The 17,240-nt window shown below is 48.4% G+C and overlaps 1 protein-coding gene across 1 annotated transcript in view; it reads right to left on the bottom strand.

The window, feature by feature from the left end:
• LOC149362309 (uncharacterized) overlaps window positions 1–17,240 on the bottom strand; it is a 69,546-nt gene that overhangs the window by 14,127 nt on the left and 38,179 nt on the right. Inside the window, exons 7-10 of the mRNA XM_089572984.1 lie at window positions 15,095–15,188; window positions 11,723–11,815; window positions 11,248–11,413; window positions 258–337 (exon numbers count right to left, since the gene is read on the bottom strand). Coding sequence (XP_089429110.1) covers window positions 258–337; window positions 11,248–11,413; window positions 11,723–11,815; window positions 15,095–15,188 — 433 coding nt within the window. The remainder of the gene's footprint in view (window positions 1–257; window positions 338–11,247; window positions 11,414–11,722; window positions 11,816–15,094; window positions 15,189–17,240) is intronic.

Below are 17,240 nucleotides of genomic sequence, written 5' to 3'. Positions count from 1 at the left end.
GCCCACCTCCTTGATTCCCAGTTGAGCATGTTGAATGATTTAGAACATGAAAACGTAGGGCTCTCGAAATGCCATGAAAACACCTAAGAACTGAATACGGTGCTATACACCGCGGCTGACTTGAATTACAGATCTCGAAAAGCGATTTCAGGTCCTACTCAGCATTTTTTATCCATCCCTTTATGCTATACAAGACGCACAATGCAAACATGGACATCAAAATGCACAGCATGAACGGTGATAGGCAAGATACTCACCTCCTTATGAGCACCACAATGCCAGAGAGGGCGAGGAAGATCTGCATCTCGCAGGAGATGTACCACAGCGGGTGGTAGCACTGCGCATTTTGTGACAAGATAAGGATACAGAAGGCTTCTAGACAATCGTAGAGTATGAGAGAGCACACTTCACGACGCTAATTGAAAACTGCCGAGAAAAGCTGACAAAATGAGCAGTCTTCTGAGAGATGTGACATGCTATAACGCTAGTGTGGTGCTGTGCAAGAGACACGAACCAGGACGGAGAAAGTTAAGGCCATGTGTGAAAGGCAGCTTCCACAGAGAGTTCTCATTTTTCTGATTCATGTTGAAGTGAATCTTTCTTATTTAGGAAGCTAGTCTGACCAGCGTTGTTTTTTCCGGATAATTGCGTTTCAGTGAACCTTTGTGGTCCTTGTCGTCGCTTTCCATTTAGAGAGTTTGTCAGCGCATGAAGGAGGGAGGTGGATGATCTCATTCCGTATACTGTTCATTTTGCCGCTCCTTTACATTGTCTCTGTTAAAAGACGAGGAATTGCACTGAGTATTTCTAAACAAGCAAAGAAATGGACGTTCGCTCCGGCAGCAGCGGGAACGACTGCAGTGGTTTAGTCATATGGTAGCGTGCCATCAAGAAATGCTCTGTGAGAGCACTGACATTGCCATATAGTTCCCCCTAGCAGCTTTTACAGGATCAGCATGAAAAATAAAAAGAGCTAATTAAAAATAAAACAAAATTGGCGGTCTATTTCCTAGTTAGGTCGGATCCATTATTCAGGGATGGCAGCTCATTGGATAGGAATAATGGGTTAATGCCCATATATGCGGAATTGGTGATTCTCTACTTTACATCCATAGATCCCTGGGAGTCCTCATACCACAGCTGGCGCAATGGTGCAGCGATTAAGCGATGCGCCACTGCACTGCTATGACAGGTTCTGCCATGGTTGCTCTTCCCGAGCTACCTCTCGCGACAAAAGATTAATTGAACTGCCACCGGCCACTGTAGGCAATATCTATATACGTGACAGGTTGCGCATAACACGGTGGGCCGTCTTTCCCAAAGCAGGCTTCAAAAAAAAAACAAACAAACAAACAAACAAACAAACATACAGACAGACAGACAGACGGACGGACAGACGGACAGACGGACAGACGGACAGACGGACAGACGGACAGACAGACAGACAGACAGACAGACAGACAGACAGACAGACAGACAGACAGACAGACAGACAGACAGACAGACAGACAGACAGACAGAATATAGAGTGAGGTTGTAAAGGACAACCTCTCCCGCTCCACTAATGTACCGCGGAGGAGAGAGGAAAGACGAGTGGGGGGTAAAGTGGGGGGATAGGTGATAGAGTATATATAGAAAAGTGAAAAGAGGAAAGAGAGAGAGACAGGCAGACAGACAGACAGACAGACAACGAGAATGGTCGCCATAATTGCTGTCGCACTAAGAATTACTGCGATGAGTTAATTTGGTGCCGAGGAAATGGATTTCTTTTATCTCGCCAATCTATTCCTGCTCTAATTGTATTCCAGCTCCAATTCTATATCACGGTGCGGAAGGTGTGGCAGATGGAAGGCATGGCCACCTGCCAGGAGGGGGAAAGGGGGCACGAGTTCGGAAGAGGAGGACGGTTGTCAGGTGGCAGGCGTGTCCACATGCAAGCTGTGAAGATGACGGTCGTTATGTCTTTGCTCCAACGGGGCTTCTATGTTATCGCATAATACGAAACAAAGTCACTCTTTAGCCTGGTAGCTATAGCGGAAGATAACTCAACAACTAAGCGGCAGGTGCTCCTAAAAGGAGGCCTTTCAGCCAATCGTGTCGACCCATTCTGACGACGTTATGGTTAATCTCCTCGGGTGTGTTCGCGTCCCATCGCAGGTGGTTGCAGATGAAAGCATCATGAAAATCGGTCGACGCCATAGGCTGAAGCGTCTTCTCTTAGGGGCGCCTGCCGTCTATTCTTGAGTTGTACCCGACCTTTTGTTCTGTGGGGCCCGGCGTGGTGTAGGTGTGGTGGGATGTGGGAGGTGCAGTAAGTAGTATGTAGGCACATTTTTTTTGTCCTTAAACATTGCCAGCACACAAAAAAGTGACTTCTAGCAAAAGGTGTAGGTTCTTTTCTGAAAATGTGGCCCTGTGAGCAGTGGGAAATGCCGTGAACGCAGACGACGAGAAAGGCGTAGCGGCGAGCGTGTCACATGTTGCCTGGTGCTTTTGTCTCTTGGTTACTATTTTCGTCCCGAAAAGCGGCGTCGGATCTTTTTTCGTCATGCGGTCTTTTGTTTTTCTCCTACCAGAGGTATCAAAACGCGGCACGCAAATAGCAGAGAGTCCTTGGGAGCTTCGAATTGTTTCGCTCACCGCAGAGAGAGAGAGAGAGAGTCAGGCGGAGAACAAGAGGAGGCCGTCGCGATGCAAAGCACGCGTTCAAGGGCGGCGATACCCTTCCAACCGTGGACGAGGAAGTACGCGCGTCCCGGAAAGAGGGCGAGCTGTTGCCTGAGGTTCGACTGAGCAGCTTCATCTTTCTACCCTTACACTTCGTGCAGCAAGGTAGCGTCCGCATCTGCAAGATTGCGAGTCTTCGTATCCGCCGCAGATCCTCAGTGGCTGAGGCGTTCTCCAGGCACGCACGAGGTCGCGGCTTCGAATCCTGGCAGCAGCAGCCGTATTACGATGAAGGCAAAATTTAAAAGAAATTCCGTCATTCCCTTGCCCTGTGCAGGGTTGCCAACCGGAATCCTTTCTGGTTAACATCCCTGACTTTCTCCTCACTTTGTATCTATCTATCTCAATGCCTTTGCATTGAGATTACGGAATGAAGTGATACTGAGTCAAAAGTTTGCAGCAGCAATTTTTGACGCGAACAATAGTTGACCTGCTCAAAGCGCCCAACAAGACGTGATTTTTTATTAAAAAAAAAGGCTGTGAACACATATTTTTTCTGGAATTTGGCCGCCTCCCGAAGCCGCGAAAGTGACATACGATACCTCCCTGCTCCTGCATAATTTAAATCGATGCACGAGGGTGCACGCTTTGTTTAACTGTCTGTTTTCCCGAGGTTGAAGTTAGTCCCGAAGCATTCGGCGTGGCGGAACGAAATGCTGAGATTTTGAGATTTGCAGCTCTCAAGGTTTTCAGAACAGCGCCATCACGGGAGTCACGAATTCGCATCCGTTTCTAAAAAACAAAAATGAGAAGGCTTGAAGATGGTAGGTTCCCGTTTGCATCCTGCGTTTTCGTTTGAGCACAGAGCGCGATTTAGAAGCGATTATTCTAAACTGCTGCTTGTGTTGCAGCTTGAGTACGCGAGAGAAAAGCTTTTCATGTTGCTGGCCCCGACTAAGTGACCGGCACGTCCGCTACTTTCTGCTGGGCGTCATCGCTTGACGCAAATGTCTTGTAGCCATAAATCACTTTTATTTCGTTGGACGCATATATTTGCCAGATTCAGAGTAGTGTTCGCTGCTAGTGTACTGAATTCAGTAGGGGCAAGAAACAGGTTTAATTTTACGCAGCTGTGCGACGGCGCGCTTTAAGTGAGCGCAGCAGGCTGGCTGTCTTGCGGAGGCGTTATGACGTCAACCTTTCCAGCTCGCGTTATCAAGGCGGCTTGACGCGCTCTCATGAAAGGTTTAAAATAAAAGCATCCGCTGAGTAATATGCAAAGTGACGACTACATCTGGGTATAATCGCACAGTGAGAGTGAATTTTCAGCGTTTCCTTCAAGTTCTCAAGTTTTGCTTCAGTATCCTTTTAAAGAACCCCAGTTGCTGCATGTAAGTCCGAAGCCCTACACTATATGTGATCTCTCATCGCCCGCTCGTAGGTTCAAGGCCCTAACCACAGGTACAATAGCAGTGTCTTGATAAATGCCCGCTTATGGTTTGCGTATCAATTACCACCTGCCTTATTATCTTGGCTGGCCAGAGCACGCGAGCCAATTAGAAATATTCTTCTTAGCCATTACTACGTTACAGCATTTTTGAGTGATCTTGATTAAACCGACTGTCCTCGCCTCCAAAAAATCAAAAATAAAAGAAAATCAAAACCATTCGTCGGCTAAATATTGAGGATTCTGATCGATTCAATACAACTGTAAATTCGTGATCTTAATCTGTAAGCATGTGACGGGTACAGCTATGCATGCCCTCACTTGTTTTCCCCGTCAGAGGGCGAGAGATGTAGGTGTCCTTGCTTCGTTCTACTGCTTTGCAGTATGGCTGCCTTAGTGATGAGAGGAGGCGAAGAGTGCAAGTGAAGGTGGGTGACGTTCACTATAAGACTGCCCACCGGTACGGACAGTCGTTAGGGGCGACAAAACAGCGTTCTAGCAAGTTTCTCGAGTTCGCTTTGCCCATACTTAGATGACACCTGTTTTATATGCTGAAGCATCCACGCCTTATGACTAATTTTATGCTTTGCCCAAGAGACTTCTGTTAGCATTCGCGACAAGTTGCTCTGTCAACGAATTTAGGGCTACGTGCGCATCATGACTGCACATTCTATCGCGACTTGTAAGGGGGGTTCAATAAACCGGTGCTTACTTAACCGCAGTACGTTTTGTGGACTGACTATCATGTGCCAGAATGGAGGTTGTGCATAGCTTTGGTTACTAATTCAATTTCCCCCGTAGAAGCGCCACGTGTGATGGCGGAAGACTGCAACGTGGTCCTCGCAAACACGAACAAAATTTCATGATACTGAAGACAGGTGCATCCAAGTAAGCTGTCCTTGTGCGAGAGGACACATCTGCAACGAGGGACATCCGCAGAGAGGACACGACGGAGAGCTATCTACATCTGCGACGTAAGAAAGAGGGAAGGAAATGAACGCTGCGCCTGCATTTTCACATCGCTGTGAGTAAATGAAAAGAAAAAGCGCACATAGTCTCGCAAGGTCGGCGCCAACGCACAGTAGACATGCTGCCTTCGATTACAGTGGGAGACTGCAGGTCTGCGCGTATGACCTTGTCTGGCGTGTGGGATATCGCTTTGCATTTGGACGCATTTCGTAGCTCTGCGGCGGTGGGTGTGTGGGAGCCCTTCCTGCTTTTTGCGCGTTAGTTCGCCCCTCTGGAAATATTTTCACAGCGAGATTGCGGCATTGGAAATGTTCTTGCGTCTGGCGCTCTACTTCAAGCGCAGCTGGAGCTTTCGCGGCGAGCTCGATTCCTTTCGAACTGGATCTGCCTGTGCTCTCAGATAAAGCGTTGCTGTGGCAGGGTTGGCCGGGTGCGAAAAAAGAAAAAAAAACAAACAAACTATGACTGAACTTTACCGTCTGCCATTCTATGATTTGTTGTTATAAAGTCAAGATGAGCTCTTTCTTTCAGCAAGTGTCGAAATAATACCGATGAACGTCGAGCGGTCCGTAGCAGTAGATCTACAGAAGTGTTATTAAAGTGTAATGAAGAAGCAGTATGATGAGCGAGAGAAACAAAAAATGGCTGTGGCTTAGCTTGGTTAAGCCCGGCAATTGCGAAAGCAATGTCCGTAGCTACGCCATGGTTCAGCTGGTAGTGTAGCTGGTGGTGGTGCTTGTGGTTAGACTTGGGGTGATGCATCGGTTATACAATCCAATCCAATCCAATCCAACCCAATATGCTAATTTGGTAGCTACCGACCTCGCTACGCGACGTGCTGAAAGTGCAACTAGTATTGCTTTCGCAATAAAAACAAACAAACAAAGAACGTGTTGACGTTAGCGTGGCTCCTCGAGTTTCAGTAATGATGTCACGTTGACCACCACGCATTAGTGATATATCTGACAAGCTATTTTTGCATCTCCGCGCAGGTGCGATTAGTGGTTGTGGGTGCCATTTTGCAGGTGATCGTTCGAGGGTTCAAATCTCAGTCACAGCGGCCGCATGTCGGCGAGGACGCAATGCGAAAGACGCCTGTATGTAGTGTGATGTCAGCGAACGTTGAAAAAACCCATGTGGTCGAAAATAAGCCGGAGCCCTCCATTTCATCGCCTTTCACATAGTTCACGCCAGTGCAGTTCCGAAACGGTAAACCTCATGTATACCATACGAATTCAAAAGCATGCATTAGTTGCAAACTTGGATTTTGATAAATGCGCAGCCCTTTACTGTGGCCTGACGGTGCAGAACGGGCATTGGTTAGCTTAGCCTCCCCTCGACCGTGGGGAGGCTAAGCTAACGCCTGTCAATACAATGTTTCTGGCTTCGTTCGAGGAGATTAAGGGAGAGTGTTTGCTGAAAGAAGAGGCCGATAAATCTGGCTGCTGCCTCCTCGTCAGCCGGTGCGCGCCGTTGGAGAAACGAGGAAGGGCAAAGGAGACGAGGGGCACTTAACGTCAAGACGACAGAAGCATGTGGCGAAAGCGGGCAGGTAGAACCAGCGTTTATGCAACAGTATCACATATTCAGTCTTTCCTTGTGCGGCGCGCCACCGCGTAATCGAGAGGGACCAAAATGCGAACGAAAAAAAAAAAAGAGTCGTGTTTGTTACATAACCCGGGGCCGTTAATTTCCTGAGCCGTCTGTCCTTGGCATCCAGCGTCTAGGACGTCAGAGTTGGCAACCAGCAAGCAGTGCTGATTGCTGAATCCGCTAACAGCAACAGCAGGCTCGCCGGTAATGATGGCGCAACAGAATGGGAGGGAGAAAGATCTATTACAATATACGGCGCAAGCCTGTCTCCGCTGCTTTCAGTGTTGCCAATCTCCAGCACCGCTTCTCCCCCAATTCGCAATCAAAAATTCCTTAGATTTCCCTAGATACGAAAAATAGCGTTCAGTTGTGAAAAAATGTATGTTTATGCGTAGTTCAGTAGCAAGTTTTATCATGAAGCCACCCTATTACCAGACGTTGATAAGCAAATTAGCTGTAAATTTGAAATGAAGGATCTAAAATGAAGAACTTCTAAATGAAGCTAGAAGATAAACCGTATAGCGCTCTTTGGAAGTTACAAACTAACGGCTGTATATCGTGTCTGTTTTTTTTCTTTCACTGTACGCAAGATATTAGTAAACATGCATCGGGCCTCTAGAATTTCACGGGCCTCTAGAATTTCGCCTCCACCCAAATTCGACCGCCGATGCCTGGGATCGAACACGCGTCTGTCGGGTCAGCAGTCGAGCCCCGTAGCCGCTGAGCCACCGCGGCGGCAGAACTGGGAATTTTTCCCCTAGTTGGACTAGCTAAGATTCACAGCAGGGCGCTCCTTTCTGAAACAAAAATGACGCCCTTGTTCTTTCGTAGTTACCACAATAAACATGCAGATATGCTTACTAAATCGGAATTTCACGTCATGCAGCGAGCTCCAAACACAGCGTGAGGAAGGGGCGCGCGTGTTGAGGGAAGGCGGTGGCACGCCAGATCACAGCAGCGGGTGTCACTGGCCACGTCAGGGACCATACACGTCCGATTACGTCCGTGTAAAGGCTGGTTCCCATGCAAGCGACTGAAAATTGAGCAGCGTAGTGCTGCGAAAAATTCGTAACTTGTTGGAAGAATCGCCGCTCTTATTTCTGGATAAGTAAAGTAGAACTTCTTGCTGGGCGAGTTGGTGCATAGCTTTCTTGCGCTCTTTCTGTCTTCTGCCTCTTCCTGTGTACGTTTGTTCGTGTGCGCAACGCCATCCTAAGAAAACTTATTTCTGGAGCCGCCGCGATGGCTCTAAACAGTTTTTGCGCCGCAGCAACAAAGCGTTTTCACTTGCATGTGAAACAGGCTTTACTCGAGCGCGCGGCGGTGTTGTGCGGGCCTCCGTAAGTTGTAGAGAAAAAACAACGAAAAGCTTGTACTGTCTTCCCAATTTGAGAGAGAGAGAGAGAGAGAAAAAAAGCTCTCCGTGCGAATGCAATTTCCCTAGATTATACAAAAAATCCGTTTTCCCCTAAACAACGTCCAAATTGTCTAAATCTAGGAAAAAATCCCTAGGGTTAGCAGCACTGGCTGCTTTCATTGAGGCCCAGTCTAGTAAGGTGTGGGTTCGGGCTAGTTGGTAACTAGGGGTGTGCGAATATCAAATTTTTCGAATACGAATCGAATACGAATACTCGGTTCCGAATATCGAATCGAATATCGAATAATCAAGGACAGACGCATTTAACCACTACAAAACATTTATTTGAGCACCTAAGAACATCACAGTTCAACATCACTATCAGTGATGAAATGAGCACAAAAGGTGTGTGTGGCTGCACAAAAAGTATCAAAGTCTCGAACATTGCTCTTAGAAGAGTGGAAATATCAGAGAAGATGGCTAGTACACAGTATTGATCAAGGTTAGCTTGCCATAAGCACAAAAGCTCGTTGCTACGTTGCTGGGATGAACATAAAAGGTTGTCGTGAAGGAAAACCAGCTGCTCCACATGGTCAGGCAGAAGTAGTTCCCTTCTAGCTGAAACGACTTCTCCAGCCACGGAAAATGCCCTCTCACTTGGCACTGAACTGGCACGTATTGCCAGGTATTTCGTGCACAGCTCTGACGATACCAGCTCGCAGGTATAGCCACAAAGAAGCTCACCAGCGCAGTCAGCTACTGCATGGCCCAACGTTACGCATTGCTATGGTCACCGCCATGTTGTTATGTCTTTGTCGATAGGACTTGCGGACCGAAATGAACGTCGGTGCTCGCAATAGAATATTCGGCTAGATACGAATATTCGCGTCGTGTCGAATATTCGAAACAACACGAATACTTGGATTTCGAATCGAATACGAATACTAAAAATATGGTATTCGAATTATATTCGAAAATTTCGAATATTCGCACACCCCTATTGGTAACCCATTATGGACAAAGCTCTTGTCTCAAGCGCTGGGACAAGCGCTAAGGGCCTCTAAGTACACGGGTCTCTACACGGCTGAGGCTCTAAGGCTGAGCGCTAAGGGTCTCAGTAAATCAGAGGTATGTCACCTTCGCAGGCTACAAACTGTCTTTCAAGCTACGCTTCACGCCATTGAGCCCGAGTCCTTTTCGGCACAGTCCAAATTTTGTGGCCAGAAGGCAAACCTATACCATATGGTATGGGCTTGTCAGAAAAATGACAGCATTGACATCATAAATCAGCCAAAGCGGGAGGGCTGGGAGGCGGCCCTGTCCAGCTCGGACCTCGAGGAACAACGAGCCCTCGTCGCCAGAGCACGGGCAGCGGCTTTCACCAACGGCGTCCCGGACCTGGGACCCGATCAGCCTTCTCTTCAACTAAGGCATTGTGGCTTTCAATAAATGTTTTCTTCATCATCGGCACTGTGTTGGCCCTGCGCAGATTCAAGGCCACGTATCCCAAGTGGTTATACTCCTGGTATGAATTTCTGCTTTGACATTGCCGGAAGGCTCAAAGACTGGTCTTTTGAGCTGACCCTCTTATTTTTTGTTTTTTTTTACAGTACATGTAAAAAAAGTGCCGTTTAAGTTGATACTGGGGCACTGCGGGATTTACTGAAACGCAGTTGCTGATTTCCTTGTGAATTCAGCCCTGAATGAACCTGTTTTATCGTTTATACCAAACTTTATCCTATTGATACTGGCTCGTTTCCATCCTTATCAACATCACTACCTGAACTACGAGCCCCTGCTTGCTGCGACGGAGTATCAGCATTTAACATAAGCATGGACTGCTTTTATTCATTCTTGCGCTGCGGAATTCTATGCCTGACTGTTTATTTGGGCCATTCAGGGTTCAGTCCGTCGAGCCTATACGAGTAAAGGTGTGAAGTTGATTGCGTCGATCGCGACATTTTTACCTGCCGGCGGTGCGCACCTCAGAGAAGAGCTTAATTGGAGATTCCCTTCGCTCGCTTGATGCTATGGCTTCCTATTCCAGTTGTCCCTTCCTTCGGCACAAAGGTCAAAGGGCATAGCTTGCAGCCAGTGTGTAAGTTACTCCACATTTGTATCATTGCAACTCGCAGATTCAATTGTTCACCCACAAAAAATTTCTTTTTCTCAAAATTGTTTTCCTTCATTTTTCTCCTGTTATCACTAGTAACAATCAAAATTTATTTAAATATTATTGTAAACTTTCGATCTAGTGCCGTTCGAACAGTGCGTGTTATTCTATATTTTATTTGGTTCTGCATCAAATCCTGGACAATCTGCCGCCGTGGTTATGTGTCATTTCCACTCGGGCAACAACAACATGACCTTTTGTGGGAAATCGGCTGGAATGAATTTTTCTCGCTGTCGTACTTGTATAGCACCAGTTGTTTTTCTTTTGTTGAAAACCCGCCGCGGTGGCTCAGTGCTTACGGCGCTCGGCTGCTGACCCGAAAGACGCGGGTTCGATCCCGGCCGCGGCGGCCGACTTTCGATGAAGGCAAAATTCTAGAGGCCCGTGTACTGTGCGATGTCAGTGCACGTTAAAGAACCCCAGGTAGTTTAAATTTCCGGAGCCCTTCACTACGGCATCTCTCATAGCCTGAATTGCTTTGGAACGTCAAACCCCAACAGAATAAACAAAAGATCTTTTTTTTTGTTGAAGAAATGTAGAAGGCGTCGCGCAGCCAGCGCACAGATGTGTCTGAGCGCACGACCAGCAGTCATCCGAGCTCGGGTCATTCTTATACGCTGCTTCAGGAGTGACACCCTTCTAGCCTTTTTTTGAGGACACATGACTAAGCAAACGCAAGACGATGACCGCGCCGCAGATCCGCGGAAAAATTCTGTGAATTTATTGTGGAGTATTTTGGAGCGCTGTTATCGGCTATAGCAAGCAGCGCTTCAAAAATCGCTAGTTCGGTTGTGGGCTACATCCATTTTTTCTTTTTTTTTAGCTGCTGCTGTTGTCTTCTCTCAGTCGATCTCTTTACGGCATTGAGCTCGCATACGCCACAGGATAACCGATATCCTTGCTTCCCAGCACATGTCGCGACCAAGTTTAATAATCGCAAACAATTTTGAAGCACAGCCTGAAATTGTAGGCGCACATATTAACTTGGAACACAAGTTCAGGAAGTTTTCAATGTAGCAGAACACAGCCATGTGTACTCACAACGTTCTCATGCCCTCGTAGATTGTTCAGGTGCACGAGCACGAAGCCCCAGCGACGCTGGCAGACGGCGCTGAGCCTCGGCAATACCCTGTCTGCGCCGGGACCGTCCACGAAAAGTGGGTACAGCAGGAACGCCCCCAGAGTGAACACAGCCGACACGGTCAGCCTGGGAGAGGGAAGAGGAAAGGGGAACATTTGCGCTAAGAAAGTCGTAAAGAAAAATCAAGTAAAAACCTATAGAACTAATTCATCGTGATGAAACTGCCGGCATGTTACAACGGTCATACACTCTTCATCCGCTATGCTAACAAGCAGACCTTTTTCATCAAGCTGACCATGACATGAGAAAGTACTGTTATTCGGTTCCTAAATAGGCGTGCAGGCAGTAGCGTGCCTGCAGAAGTTCCGAAGGATCCGCACACCTAAAACACGCTTTCTATGTAGATTATAGCAAAAGAAAGTCGCACGTGCTCACCGGTTCTTCAAGCAGATAACGGCGATAAGCCTCCTGATGTAGCTGACCTTGAGCCTGTGGAGCTCCAGGACTGTATTTGCCGCGCAGTATCCGCTGGATTACGTGAAAGATTGGGGGTGAAAAAGAAACACGTCATGATCATGCGTGGCAGGGAGAAATAGGCGCGGGAAATAGAAAAGCTGACCAACTTTGTATAAACACACAGGCAGTGACATGGCCGGAATAAAGAGTGACTACAGCAAGCCTTCTGGGGTGAGGCAGTACGAATTGTTCAGAGATTCCGCAATGCTTCGACTTGTGTCGCAGTGATGGGGAGCACCAGCGGCATGGTTTAGGAGGTGCGATTTCTGAACCCACGAGAGATACTGGAGGCGACGACGTATGCACAAAACCTTGAGAAATATCGCATTAATTTGTGCGCCCATAGATCTCCCTGGTCGGTGGCCTTCGTCTCGCTCGGCGCGGCATACTGTCTTGCCATCGTACTCGAGCTGAAGCAGAAGGCGTTGCCGTCATTACAGTCCTGATGGTTATCATCAGCCGTATTAGGTCCTCTGCACGGCTTGACGCAGTGATCTTTAGCTTGGCCTGCCTTTCGTATGGCGCACCCAGTGTTTATCCGTACGAATTAAGTCGTAACATTACGGCACCGAATTCTGATAAATCGAATATACAGGGCGTGTATTCTATATATCATGCCAGTTCATAACGCAAAACCTAAGGCCTGTAAGAAATTTGGCTGTTCGCGTTGGAGTTATTCGCAGCTTTACTTAGGGCCCAGGCCTCTTGTTTCCAGTTCCAGTTTGCTTTTTCTTTTCCAGTTTGCTCGACTTGGACCGATCTGAAGCAAATATCAATCCATTCATCGTCAGCCACATCAAGCTCCCAAAAAGAGAAATTTTCTTTTGCAGCGATCTACAATTATTTTCTTACTCTCAGAGCTTCGGTCACCCTTTCTTAGTAAACTTCCTCATCTAATTTTGCAGCCTGACTCTTAGGCGACTTGAACGTTGTTTCCCCTCCCTTTGTATTCGCTGTGCTACCTATAGCAACAGATAAGCGGCTACCTGTTGTCGGTATTATGCAGCCGGCTTTAACCCATTTCCTCCTCGTGATTTAATGCATAGATTTCATTGAATCGCGCTTTTGCTATCTTTCTGTGTCCGAAGGTTGTCCCTATCACTTTCCTCTCCAGTCTCGCCGCACTGTCCTTCATTAATTTGGTTGTTTTTCAACAGCCCCTATTTCTTCTTTTTTTTTTCGTTTTGTTCGTAGACGAACGTAGCCACGGCACGAGAAATAGAATGTGAAAAAACAGCTTTCGGCAAACAAAACAAAAGGCGCGTTGAATTGGTTTATCCCGGTGATTGCCTATTTTGATAGGACTTCACCACCCGACCCCATTAAATGCTTCTGGATTCGAAACCGAGACGGAACGTTTTGAAGGCGTGCACAGCCTTTCAGTAGCATGTGGCTGTGTCGCATCACAAGAGGACATATGATTGCAACTGGCTTTCTTGTACAATGAAGCATCTGTGAAATATGTTCATGGGGTCAGTCTGAGGCAGCAGAAATTTGCATGAATGAAGACATATTTCGACGTTTTCATGGTCACCTCTGTGAGAAAGCGGCATGCAGATGCGAGGTGTCGCCAGTAAGGTGCATTAAGGAACTGGCCAGTTGTCCGTGCCAGCACAAAGACACTGCTGTGAGTGCATAGGGTTATCCGCAATCCATTTGCTTGTTCCAGTTTTAATCCGGTAGATGGTACATTTCACAATTGACAGAAAACAAGAAGTGTTCGCAGTCTATTCTTAAAATTAAACCAGCCGTTAAACCTTGACATTTCATGATTACAAGGCATTCAGACAACGAGCGATGAAATAGATTTAGCAACCATCGGCAGGGAACAATGCAGTCTCGCTTATGATTACGCATCCACAGTCGTGCAGACGTTAGAATAAGCGAGTGCAGTGATGTCATAATAGCTAATCTATGTGCTGAAGTATGTATAAAGGATTACTGCAGCCACAGCTGTCAGGCGGAAAAGGGGGATTCGATAATTTCTTCAATTCAGCATGCTGAGGTGCTGGTAGGTATAAGGGACAGACCCAAGCCAACCTGTCCGTTTGAAGGGGTTGAGTTGGCGATGAAGGCAGATTGAAGCGCTACGGGACACTCAAAGAATCAGTGGTTTAGATTAGCCAGGGCGTGGACATGTGTACCTGTGGAGGAAAATATATCCGATCGGAATCAAGACAGGTTACATCTATCACGGGTTTTTAATATGTTGGTTTATATCTTAGTCAGTGCAGAGGGGGGGGGGGGGGGGGCGTACGGAGGTCCTGCCTGAGTTGCTGGTAGTGGGGATTGATGTCTCGTATTCAAAGTACGGCGTCCTCTGAGGAGGATGGGCAGGGGCCCGGGGGATCCTCTGTCCTTGGGAGAGACTGTCGCGAGCGAGCTGATGTGCCAGCACATTGCCTAGGGTGACTACGAACCATACCACCGTAACAGAACAGGATGCTAGGGCGCCGAGTGCAAGTGTTAGGTACGTGTGGGGATCGTAGGGGAAAGTGACGTTGGGGAGCGCAGCAGTCTGCATGTAATTCGTATCAAAGTAATTAGGCAGTACGGGGAAGATGGAAGAACGTTCAGATGGTAACTTCAGAATGATGGAATAACTTCAGAATGATGGGAGAAGGCTGTGAAATTTAATTCTGATGTGATGGTTTGGTTTAGGGGGCCTTTAACGTCCCAAAGCGACTGAGGCTATGAGGGCCTTCGTAATGAAGGGCTCCGGAAATTTCGACCACCTGGGATTCTTTAACATGCACTGACATCACATAATACATGGGCCTCTAGAATTTTGCATCCATCGAAAGTTGACCGCCGCGGCCGGGATTGAACCCGCGTATTTGTGGTCAGTAGCCAAGTGCCATAACCACTGGGCCACCGCGGCGGCTAACTGTTAGGTGATAATCAAATAAGGGCTGCAAATAAAGTAGATATTATTCGTTACCCTACTGCCTCTTGCCTGTCACTTGTATTTGTGCACAGCTCACGCGATTTGTACTCCTGTGCGTCTCACCTACCACGGATAACGCGGGTAGTTCCCCTGTGGGTCTCAGCAACTTAAGTTGGTTCAGCAAGTCCGTCAGTCAGCTAAAGCCAGTGGCGCCTAGGACTAGGGGTGCCACCCAAGTTGCTCGAGCAACCTTCCTGTTTTTAAATAAAAGATTTTTCTCTCTCTCTCCCCTGTGGTTTGTCTCCGCCACGCTTTCAATTACGCACGCGCTCAGAGCTTTTGAGGCAGTATCGAATGCGCGATCACGCCCTTGAACACAATAAGAAACGTGAGAGGAGTAGTACCTGATGAAGAGAACCGTGGTGTAGGCTAAGTCCGAGCTGGCAGCGAGCGTGTACAGAATGCCACGTCCCCACTCTTTGTCCACCTCGTGCTCACCTGCGCAGCGCCAGCGAGACTCGTCACTGCAGCTGGAAAAGCACACCACACTGTCCACCACAGTTGGAATAAAGTAAACTCGGAATCTTTTCCTGCATGTTTTAGCCTCAGCTGCAAGCCCGCCGCCATTGCGAGATGCAGGGTCAAAACGCAGAGGCTTCTACTACACGCTACTTCGAACACTTTGTGACGACCCCACATAATGCGCAGGTCCACACGGGACGGAGAGGCAAGAAGACACCGTATGGCTCAGTTTAAACAAAATGATGTAATCAATAATTATACATTGTACATCAGAGGCTGGGGTGTCCGAGCTTACGTGGCGACGCCGTCATGGGGGCGATGGAGGGGCTCCGGAGTTGCGATCCGTCGGTGGCTGGCAGAAACCGCGCGCCGTCCGGCTTCGGCGCTCAAGGACCCTTTTTCGTGAACGATCTCGTCCTCCGCGTGCCTTTCGTCCGCACTCGCCAGCTATATCTGCTCCGCCGGCCACGCCCGATCTCCTGTCTCCCAGGCTGGATTGTTTCTTTCTTCCTCCTTTCCACGGCGGCGCCGCGGCACCCCCGACCTCCCTCGTTGGAATGTCGTTTGTCTCCCGCCGGCAGCTTTCTTCTCTTGTCGGGTTGTCAGCCTCTCCTGTGTCCTTGTACGGCCAGGCAGCCTAATTGGGCTGGCTTTCCCTCCCGCCGGCGCCTTTGTACCATTGTACCCCTTCAGTGGCTTGCCGCCGCTGGGGGCTCCATCAACGCGGCGCCGCCGAACGCGGACCGTTTAAGGGGACACAAGGGAGTAGGACGGTTGAGCACAGAGGAGATTCCGCCGAAGATATGGGCCCTGGTAGCTCACGCACGGAACGTCACACTCGCTCACCCTCCAGAAGAATGTTCTCCGAACATTTGAGTCCAGGCAGCTCCCCTTCTTTTTCTGAATCGCCTCGCACATTCCGTCCGACAAAACACTTTTCGCTGCACACAACACCACTGCACTGCACCATATGCCGCAGCTGTCATAACTGGCGTCTCCAGGGGCAGCACTGATCTTCTTTCACAGACAAACATGAAACTCAGCACCCAAGCCTCTCCTTGCTAGTCCAAACTGGACGAAATAAATTTACCACAGTTACTTCCAGCACAATCACGGCACAGACAAAAAAATATATAGATAACGAAAGGAAGTCGGGCATGTTCTGCATCCTGTGTAAAAGTGTTACTTAATGACAGAAAGGCTTAACTAGCAACTCCGATATTTTAACACATAAGCACATAGCAATGTTATGAGCTGCAGCATTACACAGTCTTAACCAGTCCCCAACTCCGCTCTGTTTACGCCATTAGTCCGACTTAGCTTTCCGATTTCGAAGCGGATATCGGCGTTCATGAGTCGTACCAAGTAATTCTGTGACCCCTTGTCTGCTTTGAGACTCGCGAGGGCTCGTGGCAGGAGCCTCTCTTGGCGTTATCTGCGCGGCAACCTCGCGCGCTCCTTCCTCCAGCAATGCATGAAGTAAATCCGGTGGCATTCCTGCCGTAACCTCTGGCGCTTGCCGAACAAATGCAGGAGAGGGCGTTTCTTGCGAACAATCTGCGCGCTCCGCTTCACTTCGGTCCCCATCAAAATCTGCGCTTTCCCCCTCCTCATTTCGTGAATACTGAACCGGTGCCGACTTGAGGCGATTTGCGTGTATCCTTATCAAGCGGCGGTTCACGTCTCGGACCCTGAAGTTTACCGGAGAAAGCTTCTCGACAACCTCGCACGGTCCTCTCCACCTCGTCTGGAACTTACGAGCCAACCCAATCTGTCTTTGGCAGTTTTCGATGTACACGCTGTCCCCCACATCAAACGGCGCGTCTCTAGCACCGCGATCGTGCACCTCCTTCCTGCGCTTCGCCGCTTTCTTTAAGGCCTCCTTTGCGATGTCCCTCGCCACTTGCAAGCGCGACTCTAGCTCAACCGTATAGTCGTCCAGCGAAGTGTATGGGACACGACGGGGGCCCTCTGGCACTTCACTAGGCTGGTCCGGGTCTCGGCCGTAGAGAAGAAAGAATGGCGATT

The sequence above is a fragment of the Amblyomma mixtum genome, chromosome 2 (assembly GCF_055824585.1).
Source record: "Amblyomma mixtum isolate Tamu chromosome 2, ASM5582458v1, whole genome shotgun sequence".
Classification (NCBI taxonomy): domain Eukaryota; kingdom Metazoa; phylum Arthropoda; class Arachnida; order Ixodida; family Ixodidae; genus Amblyomma; species Amblyomma mixtum.
Note: the sequence above shows the minus strand (reverse complement) of the source record. Positions and strands in the feature narration are given on the sequence as shown.